At 38.6% G+C, this 25,068-nt stretch overlaps 1 protein-coding gene across 3 annotated transcripts in view; it reads right to left on the bottom strand.

Moving 5' to 3' along the window:
- Positions 1-9,159, bottom strand: part of LOC147229270 (zinc finger protein 236) — a 49,876-nt gene extending 40,717 nt beyond the window's left edge. For 2 of the 3 annotated variants that reach the window (XM_086154595.1, XM_086154596.1), the window contains exons 1-7: positions 9,063-9,135; positions 7,087-7,226; positions 5,518-5,682; positions 5,241-5,419; positions 3,638-3,768; positions 1,663-1,835; positions 964-993 (exon numbers count right to left, since the gene is read on the bottom strand). In XM_086154595.1, the coding sequence (XP_086010721.1) occupies positions 964-993; positions 1,663-1,835; positions 3,638-3,768; positions 5,241-5,419; positions 5,518-5,682; positions 7,087-7,226; positions 9,063-9,114 (870 nt within the window). In that variant the 5' untranslated portion in view covers positions 9,115-9,135. Of the gene's footprint in view, positions 1-963; positions 994-1,662; positions 1,836-3,637; positions 3,769-5,240; positions 5,420-5,517; positions 5,683-7,086; positions 7,227-9,062 lie in introns of all 3 variants that reach the window. The other variant, XM_086154597.1, reaches the window with a different exon arrangement.
- Positions 9,160-25,068: the final 15,909 nt, after the last annotated feature.

Genomic DNA, 25,068 nt, shown 5'->3' with positions numbered 1-25,068 from the left:
CCATACAATTATCAGGCCGGATTGTGCCAATACTTTCAGCCTCAATCTCATGACATCCACTCTCTACCAGACTGTTTGTATTGTACTTTACGATTAATGTTACCAAAGTCTCTCTGATCACTTGTGTTTCACAGCTCTCAAGGAAACCGCAATTATATAGTACCTCTGATTAAAATAGCCTCCCTTCATCCATTGTAATTCGAAAATACACTTATTTGTCTTCTCTTTTCTACCCAAAACCCTTGAGCGGGTTATTTCAAAACTTTGACACCCCGGATCCTCATCTGGACAGTTTCAATACTTCAGAGATTCTTGCTTTGTTGCATGGCAGCACACTGCCAAGGCCTCTCCTCCCTCCTGGTTCTCCTTGACTCTACTGCTTTAATATAGCCAACTACTCCATTTTTTTCTCCATTTTATGAAAATGGGTTATGCACGTTCCTGGTTCAAATCTTTCCTATTTATGAGCTCATGTCCAGTCTAACGGATTGGGATCCCTTTTTAACCCTGCATTCTTAAGATCAGCATCCCTAAAGGTTCTCACCTGAGGCAGACAATCGAAGCTGCCTTATTTGTAGAAATGTCCAAATGCTTGGATGGGTTTCATATTTTATGTGGAAACATAGAGGTGTTGTCACTATTTGCATAGAACAACATTTCCTTTCACTTATTTCCTAATGGCAAGGCTGCATCTGAGTATTTGTGCCTTTGTGTTTCTCCCTGGATATGGCTATGCTACTTTTTAGATGTTTTCTGTTTAATACAATGTCTGTATCTCTATGAATAATCATGTGATTTTGTTGTAGTTTTGTTTGTCATTGTTACTTAAACATTGCACCCAAGAGGATAATTTACTTGATGTTGTATTCAACCTGATTTTTGCAAAATGTGAAAACTAGAGACAACAAACTTGACTTATTACATAATACATTATAATTTGATTAGATGGCATCAAAGTCTTACCTTTACGTAATGTTTTTCATTGATGAAAAACTATTGAGAATACAAAAAGTATGAATCAGCTAATATAAAAATCATGCATGCATAAGTTTTACTGCAACACTGGGGAAGATAACCCAGGTAAAATTACTTTCTCAGTTATATGGTAATGGTTATCAGTCAAATAAGTTGGAGCTAAGAAAAAAGTTTGTGGTTTGTAAAAGCTCTGATTAAAAAAAATCCTATTAGATCAACCATTAAGCATTATTAATGTTAAAAACAGAAAGACAAAGTGAATGAAAGAAAGAAAAGAAGAACAAAAGTCAAACATTTTAAAACTGAAGGAAGACGAAAAGGACATAAATCTGACAGGGAGCAATTGAGATGATACATGTTCGAGCTAAGTCAAAAATTTCAATGAGTAATATTGTGTTAAATCCTGATATTTTGCTTTGATTGACAATGTGTTAAAATATGATGTAGCACAAGTATAAATGAGAGAGCAAATTTAACAATCGTAAGAAACATTCTGCTGAGCAGAAACAATCAATAAGCAAGCAAATAAACAAACAAATTTATGAAATAAATGCAAAGGTTCTGTTTGATGTAGTTTTAGGACTATGTGGTACAGCAATTTCTTGATCTTTCACAAGCATTTCCTGCACAGGTTTTGTTGCTAGAGCAACGTTTACCTCTGATAGCAACAAAAATGTTTGCTCCTACCTCAGAATGAACTCTCTGAACATGGGAATGCAGATTCCCCTTCTGTGAAAAGGATGCAGGGCAGAACATACAAAGGTGAGGTTTCTCCCCAGTATGTCGCACCATGTGTGTCTGGAGCACCACCTTCTGGTTGAAAGCCTTGCCACAATGTGTGCACTTAAAGGGTCGCTCACCTGAAAAGAACAATACCATGATAAATGACAATTGTTGAGATCCATGAAAAAAACAATGTTAAGTTTACTTGTTGTATGTTACTAAGTTCTACAGTATTTTGCTTTTTCTCTTGCTCTCTCTTTTGCTTCTTCCTACCTTACAGTGAGGTCTGTGAACCGTCGTTAAAAAAGTAAACCAACATTACAATTAATTTTTTTATCTAAACATTCATATTGATACCTAAATTTTTGGGGGGTTAGGCATTGTATATTCCAATTTGTATTTAGGAAAAGAGAGGCACCTCAATGACTGGTCGCTTCAAGATTCTGCAGCAGACTGGATAAGCTACATGGATAAATAGGACTACAATCAAAAGGAAACATGTTTGTAAAATATTAGTTATTGGTATGAACTCTCCCTATTGAAACAAAATGATACTATGGGCTTGCTTTTCCTCCCAAATCTTTTTGCAATCAGTTATGACAGTTCAATAAGAAAGTTTATAAAATAGTTTACTTTGTTTCAAATAGACCTTCTTCTCTTTTTCCCTTCAGGGGTCGCCACAGCAAAACAACATTTTCCATCTAACCCTATTCTCTGCATCCTCCTCTCTTACACCAACTAACTTCATATCATCGCTCAATACGTCCATAAATCTTCTCTTTGGTATTCCTCTAGACCTCCCGCCTGGCAGCTCCTACTCCATCATCTGTCTACCAATATATTCACTATCCTTCCTCTGTACATGACCGAACCATCTCAGTCTGGCTTCTCTGACCTTCTCTCCAAACATCCAACATGTGCTGGTCCTCTGACAGACTCATTCCTGATCCTATTCATCCACAGCACTCCCAAAGAGAACCTCAGCATCTTCATCTCTGCGACCTTTAGCTCTGCCTCCTGTCACTGTTTCAAATACACCATCTAGCAGAAGTAGAATCTTTTTGCTTTGGGAGTTTTGGGGACTATAAAAACAATGAGAACTTTAGAAATATCAGTTATGAGGACATTTTTTTTAAGTCAAGATCAATAAAGAATATCTTTGTATGATTTAAATTTCGATCATATTTTAATTGCCATCATATTGGCAATTAAACCGCAAGGATAATAAGACCAGCTGTTTCTGTTAAATGTCGTCCTAAAGCTTCATTTTTTCTTTTAATTTCTTCTTCTTTTTACTTTAAAATACAAGGCCCTATTTTATTTTTCAAACGCTGATACATTTTCCTTCTCATATGTAAATGCAACTCATTTGTATCTTTGCAAGCTTTATCTGCATTATCCTGCTATTAAAACAGATTAAAAAAACTCCCATTGTCATGTGAGTCATCTCACAAGATTTTCACAGGTCAGCAACCCATAATGAAACAACAGAGACTGACTTAAAATAATCATGTATGAATATGAAACGGAGTTTCAGAGTTAGCTTCACTATCCAATTAAATTACACATGTAATGTGTAATTCAGCAATCAAACCAAAAAAATAAGCAACGATAAAGGAAGACCCTTCTGTATTCCTGTTCGAGACAACATTCAATGTACTTCAACCCTAAAAGATGCATTGGTGACTATGTCAAGTTAGAAATTGTTTGAACGAGCAACCATTACGAGGATAATTCGGGCGCAGAGGCATTGAGAGGTTAGAATGGGCAATCGTGATTCATTGGCTGTCAGAAAACACCTATGAAAGCACTTGTCTTTGACTTCTTTTGTATTTGACACAAGGCGGCTGAAGTCAAGGCCTTGAAAACAAAAGACTCTCTGAAAAGACAGTCTGTTTTTGCTACACCTCATGACTCCATTTCTCTTTATTATGTTCACCTGTGTGTATCCGTATGTGTCTGACGAGCTGGCTAGGCTTTTTGAATGCCTTTCCACAGTGATGGCAGTTGTTTGTGAAGCCACTGCGATCTATGTTTTTCTTGTAATTTCTGGAACTAGATGTGAGTGGCCTGTAATAGAGATTCACACAAGAAATTTGTTAATGGTTTTATGTTGTAAAAATCACACCAATTAACTTTTTATCACTCTCACAATTATATAAGTCATTCATTTTTATTTGAGGAACAGGGGTGGGGAATGAAGTGCATTTTTTCCTGTCTGATGAGCTGTCATTGTAGATTCAAGGAGATCATGGCTGTCTAGCTTCCAATAAAAAAAAAACTGTATCAAGTTTCCCCCAGAAAAATGCCTCCTTTTCATTTATTCAACCGGCTTATTAAATATAAGTATTCCTGGATGATAGGACATTGTGATGGCTGTCACATTCTTTTCATTCCATTCAATTTTGACTTACTGAGTTGTCCGTACACTTTCAATGTCTCCAAAATTTTAACACTTTAGGCTTCTAAATTTTAATCATACCATTTCCTATGGTTTCGACTTTTACCGATTAGTAACTACACATATAAGCTCTTAAGTGAAAGTAATCTTACCCTAGTTACTCAAATACATTGACACGTTATTCTAAGAATCACTCAAACTGTTGCAAAAGTAACCAGGAGACCCTGTTTTTTTTCTGGATCTAAAAATTCCAGATAAAACATGAAATTCAGCTGTTGAAGTACAATAAGAACATCAATAAACCCCATTAGAAGACATGCAGTTAAAATGGATTTTTTTCCACTTGACCTGGAAAAAATATGTTTCTATGTGAAACAAAGTGCATTCACCATGCATCTTGTCTTAAACAGTCACTTTTTTTCAATAATGTTGCTCTCTGTCCCAACCGGCTTTTTTCAGTCCCTAAAATTACCTAAAATCTGATCAGAGATGACATATGTGAAACATCTGCCAGTCATTTACTTAATTAAAAATAAATTCCAAAATTAGGAGAAATGCTAATAAAACTACCAATACTCAAAAAAACACAATTCTGGTAAGAAATTCTTCCATCATGTTTTTTTTTTACATGATTATGAAAAAAACATGAGAGACTGTTTGAACTAGACTGTTTGAACTAGTCTCTTTATTTGAGGTTGCTTTGTCTTTATTTACCAACAAAATGAATGGACAGTTCAGCACAGCAGACTGAGCAGGGTGGTTTGGATATAAAACAACATGCTGAAATCCTCCTGTCATATGCATTCGGCCAACGATTTATGTTGTTCCTGAATTGCATGCAACTAGAAGATTGTCCCTTGAATGCCCTAGCAGACTGTCAATGTGCAGTGACAATACCACATCTTTGTCATATTGAGGGGTTTTGTAAGAGTGACAGCTTTTGAATTTTTTAAGAGTTGTTTGCAAACATTGGTCCCATGCAAGTCATTGAGCATTATAGAGCATGATAAATATGCTGGAGAAACTTGTTTATGTACAATTGCATCTAAGTTGTTGAGAATAAGGCCCCAGTTTCACTCATCTGACACAGAAATAGCTTTTCAGCCGCATAATAAAATGAAATCTGAACCTCTGTCCTTACCTCATCTTGGCATGACTCTTCAAATGCTCCTTGAGGTGTGCTGGAGTCTTGAGCTCCTTGTTACAGGTCTTGCAGGTGTAGACCTTGATGCCTGAGAGCTCCTTCCGATGCTCCTCAAGGTGGAGAGAGAGCTGGCTCTGAAGAACAAATTCATCGCCACACTCTGCGCAGATCAAATTCTGGAAGGTACCAAAGGGAAAAAAAAAGAATTGAGTTTCTTGCTATTGGGTAGTCAATGCAATTAACGATAGATTCACTTGTTTGGCGGAAAACTAACCTCCTCTCTTTCATGCAGCATGATATGGGATTTGAGACTGGCGATTCGGGAGAACTTTTTCTGACACACAGGGCAGGTGAAATCAGAGGTCATGTGAGTTGACCTGTGTAATGTGAGGTTGAACTCGACATTGAAAGTCTGAGAGCACTGGTCACATCGATGAGGCTGCAAAGGCGAAAGGGAAGGGTAAGTAAATTAGTGGAAAAGAACTCAACTGCATCTAAATCAATGTCTTGTCCACAAGGTGAAGAGAGCTCTGATATAATCCAATTTTCAGAGTGCCCCAATGATATAATTTTTAGAGATAAAGTCACTAACCATGTGTTTGCCAAAATATCTCACTGACAGGGGCGAATCACTCCAAAACAGGATTTAAGTCAAAAAAAGTAAGTTTCTGGTCTTGGCTGTATTGATTTTTTTTCTGTAGCTATATGACTTTGTAGTAAATTGCTGAATTTGAGACATGCTTCCTTGAGAGAATGTTCGCTTTCTGGAACAACTATCTTATAGTGCTTACAAATACAGAAACCCTGTGGTCGGTGTCATGGGGAAATATTTTCTCTTGACTAACAACACTCCCAACCGTCTAACAGGCGATCGAGCAGAGGAAGTGTCCCCTTATCACAGTCTACAGCAGGACAATTCCACTTGAACTGTTTTTCAAAACAAACCTATACCATATTTTTAGTGAAACCATGACAGTATATCTAGATATAGTAATTGCCATCTAAATATGGTATAGTTTAATTTAATTTGGGGCTTCCAAGAGGCAGCATGAATGTCATAAAAGTATTAAAGATGTTAATGTACACAGCATGGGTTAAAACTGACATGCATAATTACTGTTATATACTGGTGGAAACAGAAAAATGTTGGTTGTATTCAATCTAATGTCACAAGAATGCTGACATAAAATGAAATGTCAATTTTCTCCAAAGATACAGTGGAAGACTAACCCAGAGAACCATAGACCAGACCCACAGGTAAGGGTGGCAGGCTACTGAACTTCACTTCTTCATTCACTCATTCATTGCATAAACAGCTTTCACTCATTCATTGCATAAACAGCTTAAGCTGCACTCAATAATGTGGTGGGGCTGTGGCGTATCCCAGCTGTGCTAGTGCCAGGGTTTAACCAGGACTGATTGCCTGTCAATCATAGAACCACAGATTTGACAGGTTTTGAATAAACTTGTATCATGTTTTTGGACTGTTGGGGGAAGCCAGAGAACAAAGGGAAAACCCAAACAAACACAGAGAGAACATGCAAACTCCACGTAGAAAGACCGTGGTTGGAATCACGCCAAATACTTTCTTGCCAACAACTGCCACCTCAATTGTCAAACACTTTTATCATTAAGTCAATTTCCAGCGGGTAATCACATGTAATCACTTCACACTCAATGGTTGTCAGAGACATATGTCATCCTACGGTCAACAACTACAACAGCATAGTTGGAGAAAATGAATAAAAAGGTGGGGAAAAAAAGGAATAATAATCCAACTACTGCAACACCATCGCCTCCCTACTCAACTTTAGTTAGATTTCAACATTGATATTATACCCACCTTGTCATTTGTCTCATGTTCACGAAGATGCTTCTGGAGCTGGCTCTCCGTGGTAAAGATCTGAGAACATATTGAGCACTTTTTGTCCTTGAATTCTCCATCGATGAAACCGTCCCCCTTATTTTCACTGGCATTTGCATCTAATGTGAAGTAGAAGAGAGAATACTGCATTGACTATTCCTATGGGATAATCTGAGCGAGTGGTGACACAGCACACAAGGCATAACTTTTTGACCTTTTAAAACCAAAGATCCATATTTAAAATCTTGGAACTAATGCGTGACCTGTTAAGACAATCTCTTCATGGTCCAATGTGTGGAGTTGAAGCGGATTATAGTTTCAACATTTGGGTGATCCATACTATCCACAAGGCATGAAAATCAAAGTCTTGTATAAAATCATATATTAACTAGACAATAGTAATAATACTATCAATATAATTATAAATAAACTGCAGCAGCAGCAGCATCTGATCAGGACAGTGCCCTGAGTCTATGTGGATATGGATTACTAGTGTTTTCCAGGTTGCTTGCTCAATTACAGTTGGTAAGCATTAATATTATCAAACTCTGCTATGTAAATCTGAATCAAAAATGTTTGCATAAGCTCAGTTGACCGTACTTCGTTCTTTTCAACTTGTTGAATTCATTACATACATAAATAAATGACACACAATTTCAACATAAATAAATAGGAAACAGTAGTTCATATAAAAACCCCAAAACAAAATACCCCGACAGAGAGGTGTAGGCTGAAGCTTTAGATTATTTTGCCTGGCCATTCGGCATTAAATCCTCGTAAACCATTTTAAAATGTAAATAAACAAAAGTTCGTAAATGCATGCGTATGTCCCAAATTCATTCTTTTGTAAATTGACGATGTCACTAATAAATAAGGTATTTGGATCTATTGGTATTGATCTGTTATTATGTCTAAATTTCTGCAAAGATTGTCTCTTTGAATTGATTTACATGCTTTCCATTTCCTCGTATTTTTGTTTTGATCGAACCCAATTTGGTCGCGCGCACGCGTACACATACAAATGCACATTTATAAATAACTACGCATATAAACATGTGTGTGCGAGGGTGTATTCATATATACACGCACACACGAGAATCCTTTGCTAAATGAAAGAGTGTAATTTTATGTTTTGTTTTGAACTTTCCTCGCCGTGTTGAACGTTTCCGTTACACGCCCATCTGGCGGTCAGCGTGAGTGGACAGTGACAGCTTGAGCATTTTCGTAACTCAACGGTTATTTTGGGGGTAAATAAACTTCAACGTATCTTGGTAGTCGAAGATTTTGCCTTTTGCTATTCGTTGATAGTTTGCTATCAGATGCGGAGTCATATCCCGCTTCGCTTTTATAAAGTTGCTTGGTGTAGCCAAACTAACGTTGAGTCAAATGTTACAAATGTTTAAATGTCGATGCTGGCATAAACATGGTTTCAAATTGTTTGTATAAGTACGACGCGGCAGCGGGAAAACTACCTGAATCAATGTGGACGCTGCGACTTTCCCCATTGATAACTAAACCATCGGCGGCACTTGAGAATTTCAAATGACTAAAATAACAATGGGGAAAATTTTAGCGTGTTAGCCTTGAAGCTAACTATAGCGAAGCAAGCTAGTTAGCGACACAAGCTAACGACAAATAACCGATAAACAATGACAAAGTGCGCGAAGCGTACTTTGACTAACGTTTCGCTGCACCGCAGTTCTTTCCCTCCCTGACACCAATTTAGACTGGAAGCCAGTCAGAGGAGCCACCGAAACGCTATTAATATCATTCCGCCTCAATCACTCCTTCGCCGCACAAAGCAAAGCCCACCCGTAATACTATATCCGGGGACTATATACACTACATTGAAGTGTTATTATTTCAGGCAGAGATTTGTTTGTCCCATTAACACCGGCCAATTTGGATGAATTTTAATCTCTACTTTTTATTCCTTGCATTTTGGTACTTATTACCTGTTTCGTCGTTGCTTTGAACTCTCAGTTTGCGAGGCCGGCCCCGCGGCATAGTTCCAGTACTCAGGGCGGATGTGTGCTGTGAACAATTTGCTTTTCAAAATGGCGACTCGGTCATCTGTAGACAGCAGTCTGAACCATGAAGACACACAGCTGCATGGAGTGGGGAGACATCTACTGTTCGATTTATTGCAACACATATGCAGGTGGCCTCGAAATTATTATTATTGTTGTTGTTATTATTATGATCATTATTGTTATTATTATTATTAGCAGCATGATAGTTAATCAAAGGATACATATATGAAGGTCACCAAGTCACTGAAGTAAATCACCACTAGAGCACCAAGAATAAATTGGGGCCATTTTCTGAATGTGTTTCCTAAAGAATGAAACAGGTCTTTTCTTGATCTCAAGCTAGCTTAGCAGTTAAGTGTCTGCAGTGAACAAATGGTTAAAACAATGAATATGGAGGAGAAATGAGAAGATTGCATGGATGTTAGTATTTCGCAAAAGAGTTTTGGCACGTTGTGGAAAGCAATCAATCAATTGGAATTGAAGGAAAACACATTGGACATAAGAGGAAAATCATGTCGTGTTATGCCAAAAAATCACATTAAAAAATCTATTTACTAATGAGAAAGTTGAAAAACAAGTAAAAACAAAGATGAGAAAACAAAGCGTAAATAAATTGCCAGCTGAAATGGTCAAACTTAGCCAACGTTGGACTCATATTGCCTTTTCAGTAAAAAAAATTTTTTTTAGTGTATTTAGAATCTGAGCATTGGAATTTCATTATTTTAGTAACTGTCTGCTGAAGACCTAATCAATAAAACTTCTGTAGGAAGGAACAAAATTAATGTGCGCAGGTGATCCTTCTCTCTCATGCCAGCTAGATTGCTGCAAAAATATCTGCAAAATGTATTTGAGATAATTCTCTTCGAGATAATTCTTGAGATAATTCTCAAAAGAGGCCCAAGAAACCATCTTTGAACTATATGATATAAAGTGCTAGGTGATTAGTTGGACAGAAATACAGAGACAACATTCATGTCTCATTGGAGTAACAAATAGGAGATTGCCTATTGAAAACGAAACACTTAATAAAGAAAAGTAAGAGATAAAGGGGAAAGTGGAAAACCATTTGTAGTTTAATATCAGCAGGGGGAGGCAATGAGTCGTGAATATCTGGTAAATTAGGGGCCAGTAATCTCAGGCAAACTGATTACGTTGGTGAAACTAGGACGGTTGTAACCTGTGCAAATCCCCACAGACAGAGGAAGCGTGTTTCACTCATATAAGAATCTAAGGAGATAATTAACTCAAAATGCTGCCATTTAAATCAGGATTTTCAGGTAGTAGATGAATGTTTTACCCAACTCTTGAAATTAGCTTTTCATGACAACAGCTATACAGACAGACATCTGCTGCATTCACATAAAAGGGTGTTGCCATTTCCTTATTGGAAAGGTTTTGTATAATACATCCTTATATTCTTTAGAGTGTGTAATCTTACTGTATTTATGTCATTCTCATGGAGTCTGGAGAATGCTGCAAAGAAAACACAAATGGGTAGTGGAATTCAGACCCATTTTTCACATGCGTTGTATAAATGTAAAGTTGATTACTGTCTTTGAAACCTAAAGGGAAACCTAAAAATACATTTTCAATAAAAAAGGAGCCTTCTGACACCCACCCCCACCTGCAATGGGAAAGCATTGAAGCCCAAGTAAATATTTCAAATCATAAGACTATCATTTTGCTCTTTCACCTTGGCCTCTTTTATTGCAGAGGAGCCTGTCACTGAAAAAGTCTCCTTTAGAGTCCTATCTTTTTAAGGATGGCCACAGTACAGAGCATGAGAGTTTATGCTGAGTTTCATTGTAGGGTTATTATTATGGTCTAGACAATTGTCATAAAATTCCAATAGAAGAAACCTCTTTGCATTTGTGTGCTTACCACAACTTGTTATCTCTATGACTGACGGTTTTCACCACAAAATGCAGAGTGTTGCCTGCATTAGTGATATATTGAGTGTGGCAGTGTGAGCATGTGTGTGCGTGGATGCATGCATGAAAAACACCATGACTGAACCATTGCAGCTATTTGTGAATCTTATTTCCCTGCCTCCAATCCAAAACATCAATAAACATTGAAAACAATTGGGCTGTTAATAAAAGTTACCTAATGAATATTTACCATATCAGTAAAGACAACAGAATCAAAGCTATGCGCCATAATTTCATTTCCACAGAAACTCTTCACTTGACAGCTTCCTCATTATTTTTTCTGTATGCATTTTTATGGGCAGAAATGTATTCAGTAAAGCCTGTCTTATGAAATATAAACATTTCTCATAAATGTTCTTGTTATACTCATCATATGCATAATGAATGTCTCCTTCTCATCTACATGCTGAAGATATTTTGGTCCTGACTTAAAAAGCAGACTGTGTGAGGTACAATCTGGTTATATATTATCAACCATTTTCTTCTGATATAGAGGGTGGCTTTAGTCTGTTAGAAATAGATGGCTTTGCATTTTAATTTTTACTTCATATCTACTTCATCATTGTTAGCTATACACATTTTTCTGTGTTGTGAGAAAATCAAATTTGATAAAGTTAAACTGTATGGTGTCAATTTGCCTCAGCAACATTTTTAACCTACAGGTGTGTATCTGTGATTTTTTTTTTTTTTATGTAAGTTTCCTTGTTACCGATGAGGGGAAGTGAGTATCTCAGCTGTCTGTGAAAAAGCCACTAAACAAGTACATGTTCATTGTGTAAGAACATCTGCTTCTGCCAGACCACTAGTAACTCCGCTTGTCCCTTTGTGCTGCACACATCACTGATCTCACCACTGAAAACAAAAGACTGGACATAATTCTGACCTTGTGGGATTGTCCACGCCCCTCTTTCCTCCCTCTCTTTTTCCCTCTTCCAGACCTGTGATCTGCTCTCTTTTGCTCCAGATGCATTCAAGCCTCAATGTGATCAGTCACTGAAATAGTAAACGGCTCTGGGATTGGGGTTGTTAGGACTCCCATCTCTCTGTTACACAATGTGAAATTCATGTAGTGACAAATATGCTGAGTGTGAGAGAGCTGTCTCTGGCAGTGCAATTCATCCTAACAAGCCAAAGCACACACAATGACAGCAATAACACTTCCTTTTCAACAGAGAAGGCTGGACGGTACTGAAACTAGAAGATTTCAGTGCTTGCTCTTTATGTGACAGGTTTTAACACACCCAGGGCAGTAATGGGTTAATCAAAACCTTCCTTAACATTTTAATCCTATCAAACTGTATAGTTAAAAAATACCTGATGACTCAGAGGTGTTTTTCCTCATTGTGTCATTTTGTGTGTTTCTTTTCAAAGTATGGATGTATCAAAAAAGCCTCAAACAACTGAAAAAGACTCACATTCAGGGACAGAATTCTCCATATTTAACACAAGGCTGAACTATGGATCCCTGATGAAGGGGAGGCGGGTGACAGGTCTTGCTATGACCCTTGCAATGACCTTGTTCACAAACATTTCACATACTGCCAGTGTTTCTTCTCCCAGGTGCCGTACAATCTCCCACGGTGCTGTCAGGGAGCACTCTCTAGATCCACGAAACCAATCATTCTTGGCATCATGGAAACTGCATCTGACAGCCACAGTCGCCATGGATATCTTCCCCTGTGACCATCTCCAACTAGGGACCAGGGCGGTAAGGCCATTTTCTGCAACACCCTCAGGACTGCTGGATTTCAGCTTTAGTAAAGAAGCTTTCTTCTACGCAGAGAATTTTTTGAAGTTACATTCCCGGCATGAAGTGGGACATTATTTTTGTTGAATGTAAAACGTTGCACCTGAAAAAGAACAGTCGGAGAGAAAAACATTTTGAATACGAATTATGGGGGCAAGTGACATTTATTTTCCTGTATTAAATGTGTCATGATGGTTTTCTCAGAGCCCTCGAGCAAGAAGGTTCAAGGTTTGGACACAGTGGGTTGCTGGGACCTTCAGTATGGAGTTTGCATGTTCTTATTGGACCAGTATTAATATGTTAACTAAAAAGTCTAACATTTTCTGTAAGAGTGAATGAGAGACCACATGTATGTCTATAGGTGGCCTTGTGATTGTCTGACAACCATTCCAGAGTGAACCCCACTGTTGCTGAATGCTGGCTTTGTTTGGTTGCTGTACCCTGCAACCCTTTCTGCAGGACAGGTAAAAAATTTGAGAGCGAGGTGTATCCCCCAAAGCTCAAGATGACATCCTCATCCTTTACATCATCCTTCTGTTATTGCAAAGGCAAGGGAACTAGACTATGTTCGTATTAGATGGGCTAGATTAGAGATTTTATTTCTTAATTTCTTGTGAACTGAGTGTAACTGAAAAAGCAATTCTTAATATGAATAGGGGGATTCGGCATTCCAGAACAGAAATACTAATGCAAAGCAGATGAATGTTAATGTGTGGAATAAATGTCTGAGTCATATAAAGTATTTTAAATGAAGATATCAGAATGTAACTTCAGGTAATATAAAGTGTTCTTTTGTAATATATGCAACTTTTTCACAAGTACAATGATCATAATAGCTAATCAATAAGAGATGTTGGAATATACACTCTAGTCACAGATTATTAGATATATACATGACTATTGTGTGTCGTAAAAACCACCGTAACGATCAATTCAGAATAATCAATGCATTCTCCTTGATGTGACATACTGGCTGTCATAACGATTAGATTGTATTTCACCCTCCTGTTGTTCCATAGTGGTCTTTCTCTGCCTTCCTTTGCCTTTTCTCTTTACAATTTTCTGTCAGCACACTGCATTGTAGGATGAGGAGAAAAGAGGGTTGTCTCTGCATATCTACTATTTAGCCTCCCGGTGGGCGTTTCAGGAAAGTAGTTGGGGTGGGGGGATTACACAAACAAAAAAACATGCAGCCCACAAAAAAAAAAGAGCATGGCTTAATGTAAACTGCTCTGAAATAAATCCCAAGTCATGGTCAGCCGTGTTTGAAAGATGAAATAGCAGTGCAGGAGTGTTTTGTAATCAATAATGCATGGCTGTCCATCCTTGCAAAAGAAAAGCCCTTCCAAACACACCAGAGGCAGCAGACACTTTTCATTTAATGCTGAAGGTCAGCAGAGCAGCACAGACAACCAGACAGTAAATACAGCTGCTTAACATGTGGAGGTGATGCACAGAACACCCTTTTAATATCTAATATCATTTTAACATAGAACCATGACCATCTAAAGACATAAAGGGAGACTATTAATTGATGGGAGCTTCTCAATTAAGGGGCTGAAATTTAACCTGGGTTATTTCAGCCTGGTGGTTTAATTTGATCCCTAATTTATCATGATCTTTTCAATAATGGATCTGCACAGAAGAGGCTTTATGTAAAATATTTAACCTTGTTATTATTATTTCACTGTATTTTGATAATGTAATTTTAGCCTTTACTTTGATATCATCTCCTGATGTCACGGTTCCCTCATCACTGTTAAAATGAATCTCTCTCCAACCTCACAGCATTATGACATTGTAGCCATCATCTGGTTGGAAGTCATTGGTTGTATCGATTCCTCGCCGGTTCATGCACATCTGGATGTTAAATTATTCTGATCATAGTGCAGCCACTCCTCTCCCAACGCATTATAAATATAAATATGCACACGCATTCACTTGCGCATGTGCGTGCTTGTGCGCGCACACATTCATGATGACATATATAAATATGTGCACATGTGCATACCTGTATACACACACACATACAGTCACCTTATAAGAGCGTAGCCATAGTGCTGAGCTAATGCTTACGGACTGAGGATGACACACAAGGATAATCAGCGTCCTAGCACATGAAGCCATGGCCCCATGACAGCTCAGATCAATTAGACTCCATTAAAGGCTGGTCCCAGAACAGCCATGGAGACTTCCTAATGTCTTTTTCCCCTCTGCATGGTGCTAACAAAATCCATCTTCTGCCTCACCCAAACCTAATTACAGGTGGAGATGCACTGTGTGAGATGAAAAGCTGGGAGATGCTTTGATGGATGGTGGGCTCCTGTTCAAAAACAGAGCAAACAGGTAATTAACATGACAATAGGAATGAGGCAGGGGTCTTATTCAAAGACACAAAGGTGGTGGGGCTGTGGAGGCGGAGGTGCTCATATGCTGTATGCCATTGCACACTCGCAGGACAAAGGCAAGAAAGTGTAGATATAAAACTCAACGGCAGAAATCTCTAATGCGTTGCATAATTTCTCTCTCCTAGGACTGATACTTGTGCAGCAAGGAGGGAGCACACACTTATGGAAGGTGTTGAAACCTTGCGTGGAGATAAATAATTGATCTTTTGACAAAGTATCCTTCATTAATTTTTCATTGTAGCAGATTTATGTGTGAGTCATGAAGTCTCAGAACCAGTATGAGTTTTAATTGTCAGGTAAAGGGTAAAGAAGGGACAGGTGCCCTTCAAACAATCAAACAGTCCATTTTGAGCTAATCAAATATTCTTATATACATGTGCCATTTTGAAGTACATTCCAGATGGAGTTTTTGTTTGTTGATTTATTTCTCTTTTTAAGCATTAACCTCTTTAATTCCACGTTTGAGTTGCTGATGAAGCCAGAGGACACTTAAAAGCTTCGGTGAAAATGATTGCACACACTCCCCTCCACTTTCCTGTATTTCACAACTCATGAGAGTAAAACGCACAAAACAAAAACAACCATAAATGGGAATGTTGGGTTATTTTTTCTGAGCAGCCTCTTAGATCACTGGCAATCACAAAAAAAAAAAAAAAAATGTTTTTCTGTATTACTCTATGTTACAATGTCAAAAACATAATTGAGTAGATTGTGGAAAGTGAGTCACACTTCCCTTTCAGCCTTTAAAATAGCTTTCTTTATGACACAAAAGCAGCCTTGTCAGTTTACCAGAATGTTCGAACGGCACCTCTCATGTCTTTTGATGTCAGTTGCAGTGAAGATGAGATAGCAAAAGCGGCAACAACAAAAACTGACATTAAAAATGTTGTAAACACCCGCTAATAAAAGATCTGTCGAGTCAGTAAAGACATTAGCGCATGATACATTTCATGATAAAAAATCAAATTGACCTGAATGATTTGATTAATTGTTAAATTGTTGGTTGTGAAAATTGTAATTGTGTTTATTTAGTGCACCACTTTCTCTGAGGCTGTTAATCTATATATTGTCTACAGCATTACAGTTCATGGGATTTGCCGCGATACATTTAGTGCTGCTTGTTTCAACTTATCTTGAGTAGCACATGATAATATGTTAATAAACATCATGAAGTAAATACATTCTGATCCCAATCAATTATTTTATATTAGCATGATCATTTGATCAGTTTTTTTCATCTTATTCAAGAACAATAATCTGGTAACACAACAGTCAATGTGACTTCAAGCTATTTTCATTATCATAAAATGGCATACAATAATCTAGATACAGAGAATTATAACTATGCTCTGAACATCTCCTTGATCTCATTGCCGTTGTTGTTGTTCATTTTCCATGCTTTCAGTTGTTTACAAGGACGTACAAACCCACTGTACACTACCTGCCAAGCATTAAATGGCACACAGTGACTTGCTGGTGAACACCATGGAGCATTTAGCAGCTGAAGAGACAGATAATCCCCTCCAGGGTTGATATCATCAATTTAAAAGGTAATGATGTCAATGCTGGATCTTATTATTCTGGTGCATTTCTGATGAGCTTGATATGTTTTGACCTTGGAAACATTTTTCACTTTACTTCAAGTAGGAAAAATGACAAAAATTCTGTTAAGGTTTAGAGTTAGGAAAATAGTCTGGTATTTGCAAGGTTATGTCTCAATATAGCACATGATAAATTCGACACATACAGCAAGTAACCCCTTCATGACCAACAAATGGATCTGGACCCAGAGATTGAAAAAGCGACGCTATGCAGGTCCCTTGACTGCTATTTTTAAATAATACACAAAGATCACAATCTCACATATAGTATATCTAATCAAAAAACATCACTGTAAAATTCCTTTGTACTGCCATCAGCTTATTCACATCCAATCACAAAAGAAAATGCTGTAAACCCCTGCTGGATGGTCCATCACATGATTGAAATACACAGTAATTCCCAGTCAATGGTAGAAATGTTCCTGTGGGATTAGTATTGTGGACAAGACCCCTTTGTTTTGTGTTTCAGTCAAAACAGCCTCTCTGCTCAAAATCATTTCACAACTACAAAACTCTTTTCAGCCTACAGAAACACTGAACATAATCAAGCACATCACACTGACCTGCCTTAGTCATTTGAAACACATCATTCACCAGGAACCAAACGAGGAAACAAAGATGAGCACTGTTAATGCACAAGGAAATTGCATTTTCATTATAGTCAATATTTCAGCTCACGACGATACTAATCGAGCTACAATAACCATGCATTGTATGCCAAACTTTATGTGTAATCGGTAGAATGTTGCTGTGTAAGACTGTGAATGAGAGACTTGCAAATGCTTTCAAGAGGGACGCTCTGAAACTCCCAATGCACATTTGTCATGCTTTTAAGTGATTTACAAATGAGAGGAATGCAAGCTTTGTGAGGGCGTTGTCAGTGAAGTCCTTTGTATGTTCAAGCCTAGACTGCATGTAGATGGAGCTTCAAATTGTGTTGTGCGTCATCAGTGGTCATTAAGCCAGGAGATACTCCAGAACCACTTGCAGTATAATGATAAAGGGTCAACTTGGAGGAGGGGTGGGGGGGATCATAATGAACTTGCTCTGTTGCACAGATTTGAAAGCCTGTATTAATTGCACTGATACAACACAAACACACTCATGACGTGAGTTTTCGAACAAACACCAAGGTTGAAAAGGGGATCAACATTTTGCTTACATACCCCAGACAATGGTGGGGTATATGTCTGTTGTCAATAAGTCTGTGTTTATTCAATAAGTCTGTGTTTATTCATTCATTTATCTTCACTTCATTGCAAACTTTCCTGAGTCCCCACCCACTCATTTCCATGCACACACGGATATATTGACCACCGGCTGATAATAACACGCCATAGCTAAAGTAAAAACCATTCTTTCTGACTGTTTCCAGCAACTTTTGACTTACTCGTTGTGAATCTCATTCAGTGCTCAGGGTTGTGTTTGCAGGCAGCCCTTGAACAAAGATGAGAGGGAAGAGAAAAAAGACAGAGGAAGAGGGAGGAGGGACAATCCAAAAAGCACCCATCCCCCTCTTGGTAAAAAAAAAAATGCAGACATGCTTTGACTTCCTCCCTCACCTTCCTTTATGAGATCTGGATTTTAAAGTTACGTTCGTCCGATTTAATATCCTTAAGATTATGCAAAAGACTCTCCAACATATTTATTTTGTAAGATTTGACTGCCTTTGGCTGTTGTGCTGGTTTGAAGCAAATAGTTGGGTAGTTTGTGTCAACAGGTTCGACATGATAGAAGTAGTAAGCTGAGACATGTTAGTGGATAAATATTATGTTAATACACCATCAGTACAGCAAATACTTTCAAATAATATCATTACCCAACATCGACGTCAGCTGTTTTGAACATGCCTTCTGTTTTCAAGCTATTGTCTGTGCTGTGTGGTGGTGGTGGGGCTAAGTGGGGTGAAGGATATTCAGGCACTTTGCAAGAAAGGTTTTGGGGTGGGTGAGGGAGATGAAGTAGGATGGTGCTGCTAGCACATGTGTGGGGGAGTCGCCCCTCTTTTCCTCCAATTCCTTCCCTCGCATTCGGCACTTTAAGAGAAGCATAGATAGGACTAATTACAAAGCGTGTTTGAGCACTCGGGGCAACACAAACAACAGCTGTCTGTGGCATAAGTAGGAAAGCCAAACACAGTTGTGTACACAGATGCACACACATGCCTTGGATATAATTAGCAAGATGAAGATAAATGAAGGGCAACATGAAATATTTGTTTGTGTGCAGTGCTCTGTAAAACAACTATTTGAAATATTATACATTCACAAATAGATATTCCCAAAGTTGAACACGTGTGTACTTACATTTTTATTAGTAGACTGTTCGAAACAACACAACGCTCAGTTCACTTGTATCATCTTCTGTAACATCATTATAACTAAATTCCACCTTTTTTAGAGCACCTGCTGAAATAATGTATATATTGTATGTATGATAGGGTGGCATGGTAGCACAGTGGTTAGCCTCACAGCCTAACGAAATACCCTAGTTCGATTCCGACGGTACCTTCCTGGGTTTTTATGTTGGTGTGGGTTGCCTCCGGCTTCTCCGGTTTCCTCCCACAGTCCAAAAACATGATGCAGGTTAACTGGAAAAATAGAGAATTGCCTGGATGTTTATATGAGAGTGAACCGTCATCTGTCCTTATATGTGGTCCTGCAATTGACTGGTGACCAGGCGTACACCCTTGACTAATGTACCCCGCCTCTCGCCCGATGGCAGCGGGGCTAGGCTCCAGCATCCCCCACCACCCTGAGTAGAATAAATTGTTAAAAAATGGATGGATAGATTGCATAATTGTCATATGTCTTATATTGCACCTTAACATTTAATACATGTCCATATACGATCACCAGTAAATGCAAAGACATTTCTAACTTACCCCCTAGAAGAAAATATGAAGCCGATTTCGTACCATCTGCCCCCACCGTCACCTGTTGAAGCCCTTTATTAGTTGAGAACAGAATTTGTTGTTTTAAATATTTATTACTAACTTTAGATTGTATGATGGGAGGTTGGGTAGGGGCTGTGTCTGCAAGATATAAGCATATTAAGTAAAATGTAATTCATTTTGAAGAATCTTTATAGAAAAATATTAAGAAATTTCCCATATATTTTATGATTGTTACAAAATCAAAATAATGAATGTAATGATTAGAGGCTAATACGATAAAGCTTTCCCCGACACATGCACTGTATGTATACATGTGTATAGTGTACATATGTATGCGCAATAATCTGGCTCTCAAAATTATCTACAGGTGGAATGGAAAAGACAGTTGAATCACATTCCATCTGAAATACAGCAGTATCTTCACTTCACTGCTGCCAGTCACAACACAAAGTAAAAGTTGAAATGATGACCGATTTCAACTTTTCCATACTGGCGGGGGAGGTAATGTGTGGGGGTTTTTTATGATGGTGAGTGAGAATGGCTGAGAAAAGGGTTAGGTGAGTGGGTTTGTGAGCAGGATAAGATACAGCACTATTTCATATTTTTTCAAACGTCTGCAAAGCAGGTAATATAGGGTCCAAACTTTATAGCTCCTCCGGCTAAAGTAATGTTTCATGCATTGTCAGGAGAGCTGGTTATCACTGGGAGGCAGCTACATTTACTCATCACATTGTCTTTTCTATAAGCTCTCTTTCGGTGCTTTAGAGAACTGATGTTTCCTGTCACGGCCCAAACTTTCATTTTTTGTCTGAAGTGCCACACGTCCATGGTTAAAGTTACATAATAGGATATTTTGATAAAGACTTATGGAATTTATTATCAGCAAAACATTTTTTTTTCTTTTTTCATCGTTGCTTTGCAATATATGGGCTTTAGAAGAACTAGTAATCAAGATATTGAACAAAAAAACTGAAAACAATTGATTTTGTCTAGTTAGGCTCCAGTGCTTGGGATTCGAATGCCCCAAAATTGCGTATTAGTTGAATTAAAATTATGTCAGTACAGTTATTTCATAAGTAAGAATTTGACCCAATGGTAGGTTGTAACTTGAACAGATTCTCAAATGTCAGCAGTTAAATAATAAACCCTCTTTCTGAGCGCTGGTAAGTCATACACTAAAGTGTTCCATGATTTTAAAACAAACAAACTGAGATCTTCTAATGCCGCCGGATGGAAAATCCAGGATCACCAATGATACAGTTCATCCAAGGGAGGAATAAAACAAGCCATCTAATTACAGACATTCCTAAAAAAAACACAACTGTCAACAATATGGTGGTTCATGAGAAAAAGTCACCAGACTCAATATGACTTATGTTGAGGAAAGAGCAAACCTCGGTAATGTCTCAGCAACACATCGAGTACTTTCTACATTTTCTGATAATGGCCTGCCTACAGCTGTTTCCCTGGTAAACTTTGCAAAACTTTCACAAGGTGTTAACAGGCCATTAATTGAAATATAACAAACCTGAAAAACATGAGATGTTTTGCTGTCTTGTTATGGGATCTCCTGGACACATTTCAACTGCAGTGTATTTACTGCTGGGTGGAGTGCTCAGTAAATTGGAGTAATCGAGCTTCATGCCAGACAATAATGTGAGTTAAGTCCTTCAGGGCAAGGAGCTGCAGAGATAGCCAAACAAAAGATAATCAATATCATATGGTGTGTCGCCTGGAGTCTAGACCAGCTTCCCCGGCGTACTCATCACATGCCTCTGAGCGCCTGTCTACCGCCAGATTCAATGTCAGACGCAATGTCAGACAGGCAACACGTCCAGGCCAACGTGTTAATTACAACATCATCATCACACAAATAAACACTCCTGCAACATGACGGCTCTGAAAATGAGAAATGATGTTAGATTCTTCCAATGCAGACAGACTTTAATGATGTTTAACCGCAATGCCTTAGCTTTAAGGAAACTTCCTGTGATTTAAAATGAATAAATATTTAGAATCCTAGATTCAAAAAGAGTGACTAACCTTTCCTAAGAAAACATTAATTACTGTCCTTATATACAACTGCAGTCTCGCCGGCCTTCAAAAAGAAACTCCTGTATTAAATGTGTAAAAGAAAGAAGGAAGTGATACTGAGATATCATTTACAAGAATGTAATGCAGGAAACCATGCAGCTCAGGTTTTAGAGTCAGCAGGGAAAAAAAAAATGTAAAGGCTTTAAAAACAGTGCCAGTCTCCAACAAAATGTTGATAACAGCACTGTGACCAATCCAGACATAAACACTAGTTTACTTATAACATACACAAGCACTAGGCACCTTTTGCTCCCCCACCTTACACACACTCACACTCTCACACACACACACACACACACACACACACACACACACAAAAACACACATACACCAGTGCATGTTTGCACACATACACAATTCCTCTCTCCTTTGAATGCGTGGACGCACAGAGCGTGTTTGAATTACAAGGCTATGACAGGAGTGGATATTTCCCCTCTCCGTGACAGCTGTTCATAACAAGGTCGTTGTCACCAGTAAAATAAACCGTTTATGTCAAGGTACAGTATAACCACAGATCCCAGTCTCACTTCCTGTTTGCCTTTTTAAGACAGTCACGGAATCTCATGTGTGCTCTGTAACAGACTTGCAAAGTGACATTAGATTTGATGATGAAACCCTTGCTGTAAAATTTTGTGTTTTCCCCAGTGTCTGTTTTTGTTTTAGTGTTTGTTCCTTTAGTACCTTGTCTCTGAGCATGCTTGGCTGCTTTTGAATAAGCTTGGAAACTCTCTTTTCCCTTCCTCCCTCTCTGTCTCTCTCTATCCCCATCACTCTGTTTTTTGTGTGTGTGCGTGCACGCGTGTGTGTGGTTGTGGTTGTGGTTGTGTGTGTTCAGTGCATGTGTTGTCATCATATCTCTTGCATTTGAGCTCTAGCCTGTCAACAGGCACAGCTGCAATTGGCTGTAGTTGTTTCTCAAACTGTGCATATTCAGGGTGTGTGTGTGTGTGTGTGTGTTTGTGTGTGTGTGTGTGTGTGTGTGTGTGTGTGTGTGTGTGTGTGTGTGTGTGCGGTATCTCGAGTTGTAATTCTGCTGAGAGGCAAGCAGAGAGTGAGGGAGGCAAAAGATGGAATAGGAGGAGGACTGAAGACAATGTCAGTGCTGCAGTATGATCCTGTATCCATCAGGCTGCCTCCTGCAGTCACTGCTGCTTACAATGCATGGACACACACACACACACACACACGCACACACACACACACAAAAAAAAGCACATGAACGGACATGCGCCTACACAGACACACAGACACACACTCACACGCACACACATATATACATATACAGAGGAAATGGCCTCAATCACTGAGCATACAGTCCCCAGTTTCTCATTTCAGATGGGCTTATGATATTATTAATGCACAACTGCGCCACATAACTATATTAGCAACTGAACACAAACGGGGACTTCTCAATCAGCCACCTTCTCTTTATGCAGAGAAGACTTTTCAGTAGCCTTTGCCTTCCTCTTATACAGCTGCACACTGCACACAGTCAGGACAGACACCTAAAGTATATCTTTAATCTTTACATTTGCTGATAAATTCATTGTTATCAGCGTGATTCCACGTTTGCCCGGCAATGTATGGACATACTTATGTGTTTGATGAGTTTGTTTTAATTCAGTATTTCCAAAAACTCGGAGTACCATATTGGCAGGTGTATGCAGTGGTCCATCTCAGAGAACAATACTGCTAAAATAGCATGAATGATGATCGTTCATGTGGGTGGATCCACCCTCTCCTCCCCTCCCCACCCTATGGAATTTGATAAGATGGGAAGAAAAGGTGGACAGAGAAAGGAGGAGGGTTGGGGGTGCCAGTGTAGGGGGGGGGGGGCTAAAAATAAGAGAGATGTGAACATTTAAAAAAAAACAGAGTGCCAAGAAATAGATGAGATCCTAAGGCTTTTTCAGATTGAGTCAACACGATACAGAAAAAGGGAATGAGGGAGCAGCATATCCTCATACAGACTGAAGAAGAAACACTCAAAGTCTGTATATCTTCCTTATTACTGAAGCACTATCTGAAGAGATAAAAAGAGATAGAGTATCCGCTGCATTTGTGAAAAAAAAAAAAAATGCCGCCTTTGCATTAACATGATCAAAAAAGTGCCCTCTGTGCGCTTGAGATTAATTCATACTAAATTAAAAGCACTTTTAGTTGAAACAAATTTGGTTTGAAAAAAAAAACTGATGAAGATATGTGCAAATGGTTTGTTCTTTGCCTTATTCAAACAATGTAATGTGACCTTGCATAAATATTTCATGTTGTACAGAGAGATGTTCGCTCTCTCATGCTGCTTGCAGCATATATCCTCCATGTATGGGCTCATAGTGTTGTGAGGCAGCAAGGCAGCCCAGTCCTTTCCCACCAACCCCAACTCTCCCCGAGGTCTCTCCTTGGGAGTTCTCCTCGCACTCCTTTGCCAGCTGACAATTAGCATGCAACCGCTAATGCACAGCAAGCTAATTGAACACAAGGGGGCTGAAGGTGTCAGTCACTGGAGAGTGCTTGTGATAGAAGTGTTACGGCCAACAAAACATCACTGCCAAGACATTCATCTTAAGAAAAGATCGAATAAACGTAATTTTATGATATGAAAAAAGACTGGGTCACAGCTGGAGGAGAGAAAAAAAAATCACGATGTCTAAAAGAAGAATGTCTCGAGAATTTTTTTTAGGGTTAACTTTGACTTTTTTTGAGTGATTCATTCATGCAACATCTGAGCAAGTCAACCTAGAATAAAGCAAGAAAAGAAATATAATGAATGTATTTTCTGGAAAAGTGCACATTGACTTTGATACCACAGGCAGCTTATCAGACTGTTACCCTCAGGTGTATTTATATGTCTGCAGTGCATACACAAGCAGCTCAGCTTGCAATAGTGTGCAACCATATGCATGATTTTTTTTGTGCACAGACACTGCTAATATAGCATACAGTGCATGTAGAGGGCTTTCCAACCTCCTTCTAAAAGTAAGCGTTCACTGAGGTATGGTTTAAAATGCTAAGTGGGTGACCTGCCAGCTGAAGGGCGTTTGCCAACAACAAAGAAGCCAACTGATTCCGAGAGGAAAACAGAGAGGACACCTTGGTGTGTGTTTGGCCTGCCGTTCCCTGCAAATGAAAGTATGAATTGAGAGAAGGGGGCTGTTTTAAAGACTGCTCTCTAATAACAGGAAGTATCTGAATAGTGACTCACACACTACTGGGAGAGAAAGCAAGAGAGCAGCGAGGCTCTGTTCATTGTG

The sequence above is a fragment of the Fistularia commersonii genome, chromosome 11, assembly GCF_037954325.1.
Source record: "Fistularia commersonii isolate RoL2024-O1a breed Wild chromosome 11, RoL_Fcom_v1.0, whole genome shotgun sequence".
NCBI lineage: Eukaryota > Metazoa > Chordata > Actinopteri > Syngnathiformes > Fistulariidae > Fistularia > Fistularia commersonii.
This window is presented reverse-complemented; position numbering and strand designations above follow the sequence as displayed.